Source organism: Meleagris gallopavo, chromosome 14, assembly GCF_000146605.3.
Source record: "Meleagris gallopavo isolate NT-WF06-2002-E0010 breed Aviagen turkey brand Nicholas breeding stock chromosome 14, Turkey_5.1, whole genome shotgun sequence".
In the NCBI taxonomy this organism is placed as follows: domain Eukaryota; kingdom Metazoa; phylum Chordata; class Aves; order Galliformes; family Phasianidae; genus Meleagris; species Meleagris gallopavo.
The window spans coordinates 1,778,611-1,779,917 of NC_015024.2; the positions used below are offsets into that span (position 1 = coordinate 1,778,611).

Here is a 1,307-nt window from a genome sequence, read left to right on the forward strand (position 1 = left end):
GCAATGGGGGCGGCGCCGCGGCCACGCGGACCGCGACCGTAGGGAACGCGGCGGATGCTGCCGCGATGGGGCCATCACTGCCACGAGGGGGGCTGCTGGGAACTCCACCGCCATGGGGGACAACCAGTGCCGCGGGGACGCTGCCGCTATGGGGATGCCACCACCCCAGCTCTACCTTGCTCATCATTTTCGGATCTCTCGAAGAGGGCAAACTTGCGGGGATCGTCCACCACGGTGAACTTGCGGAGCAGCGCGCTGATCACCTCGCTGGCGCGGGTGTGTGAGAACACGTGCAGGTGTTTGACGGTGCCGCGGGGCAGGTAGAAGGATGTGCGGCGCTTCACGCCCGCCGCGCGCTGCCCCGACCGCCCCCCAGGGCCCCGCTTAGCAGCTGGCACAGAGACGGGGCGCGCTAGCTTCAGCTGCACCTTGATGAAGCCAGTGTAGGAGCCATCCTTGTTCTGCCATGGGGAGACGGCAGGGCTGTGAGCGGGGCCGGGGCTGTGGCCCCCTCCCCCTCTGTCCCTCCCATCCTCATACCAGGCTCATGAAGAGGTTGCTGTTGATCTGGCTGTTGTACTCCTTGATGCGTTGCTCCACCTGTGCCGGGTCCAGCTCCGCCGTCTCCCAGCTGCTGGGCTCATCCTGCGGGACAGCGGCTGTGCTGAGCGCGGGCTGTGCAGGGTCACGTTGCCCGGTGCCAAGCCACCACCACGGCCTCGTCCCCGTCCCCAAAGCTGGGATGGGTACCCCAGGGCCGTGAAGGTGGGGTGACAGACTGCGATGCCAACCCACGCTCCTCCCAGCCGGGACAGCCCGTCCCCTCCCAGTGCCCCAGATCACAGCGGTGTCCCTGAAGCAGCCGCCAGCCCGGCACCGGGGCAGGCTGGGTGCCTCGCGGGGATGCCATAGGCTTCGGAGCAGCCCGCCCGGATCTGTTAATAACTATTTACGTGGGACCGCACAGCCGCACGTGTCCTCACAGTGCTGTGGAGCTGGAAGCAGCCGGGGCTGCGGGCTGGACCCGCCTGGGGATGAGGACAGCTCGCTCCTAGCAAGGCACACTCTCCCCCTGCGCTTGCCCCAATAGCAAGCCATGCTCGCTCCCACGCATGTCCCATGCAGAAGTACCCCCGAACTCCTCCCACCCAAAAAAACACCCCGTGCCCCCCGCGTGACGTCAGCCTCACGGCCGGCCCGGGACCGACCTGGCGACGACGCGGGCGGCGACCGAAGGAGGTGCGGGCGGTGTAGAAGAGCTCGGGCTCGGAGTCGGAGTCCTCCTGGCTGCAGTAGCCGCTGCTGGC

The 1,307-nt window shown here is 67.8% G+C and overlaps 1 protein-coding gene across 1 annotated transcript in view; it reads right to left on the reverse strand.

Annotated features, from left to right (window-relative positions):
* Positions 1 to 6: 6 nt before the first annotated feature.
* Positions 7 to 1,307, reverse strand: part of RASSF1 (Ras association domain family member 1) — a 1,617-nt gene continuing 316 nt past the window's right edge. Inside the window, exons 2-4 of the mRNA XM_010718319.1 lie at positions 1,209 to 1,302; positions 541 to 645; positions 7 to 461 (exon numbers count right to left, since the gene is read on the reverse strand). Coding sequence (XP_010716621.1) covers positions 147 to 461; positions 541 to 645; positions 1,209 to 1,302 — 514 coding nt within the window. The 3' untranslated portion in view covers positions 7 to 146. The remainder of the gene's footprint in view (positions 462 to 540; positions 646 to 1,208; positions 1,303 to 1,307) is intronic.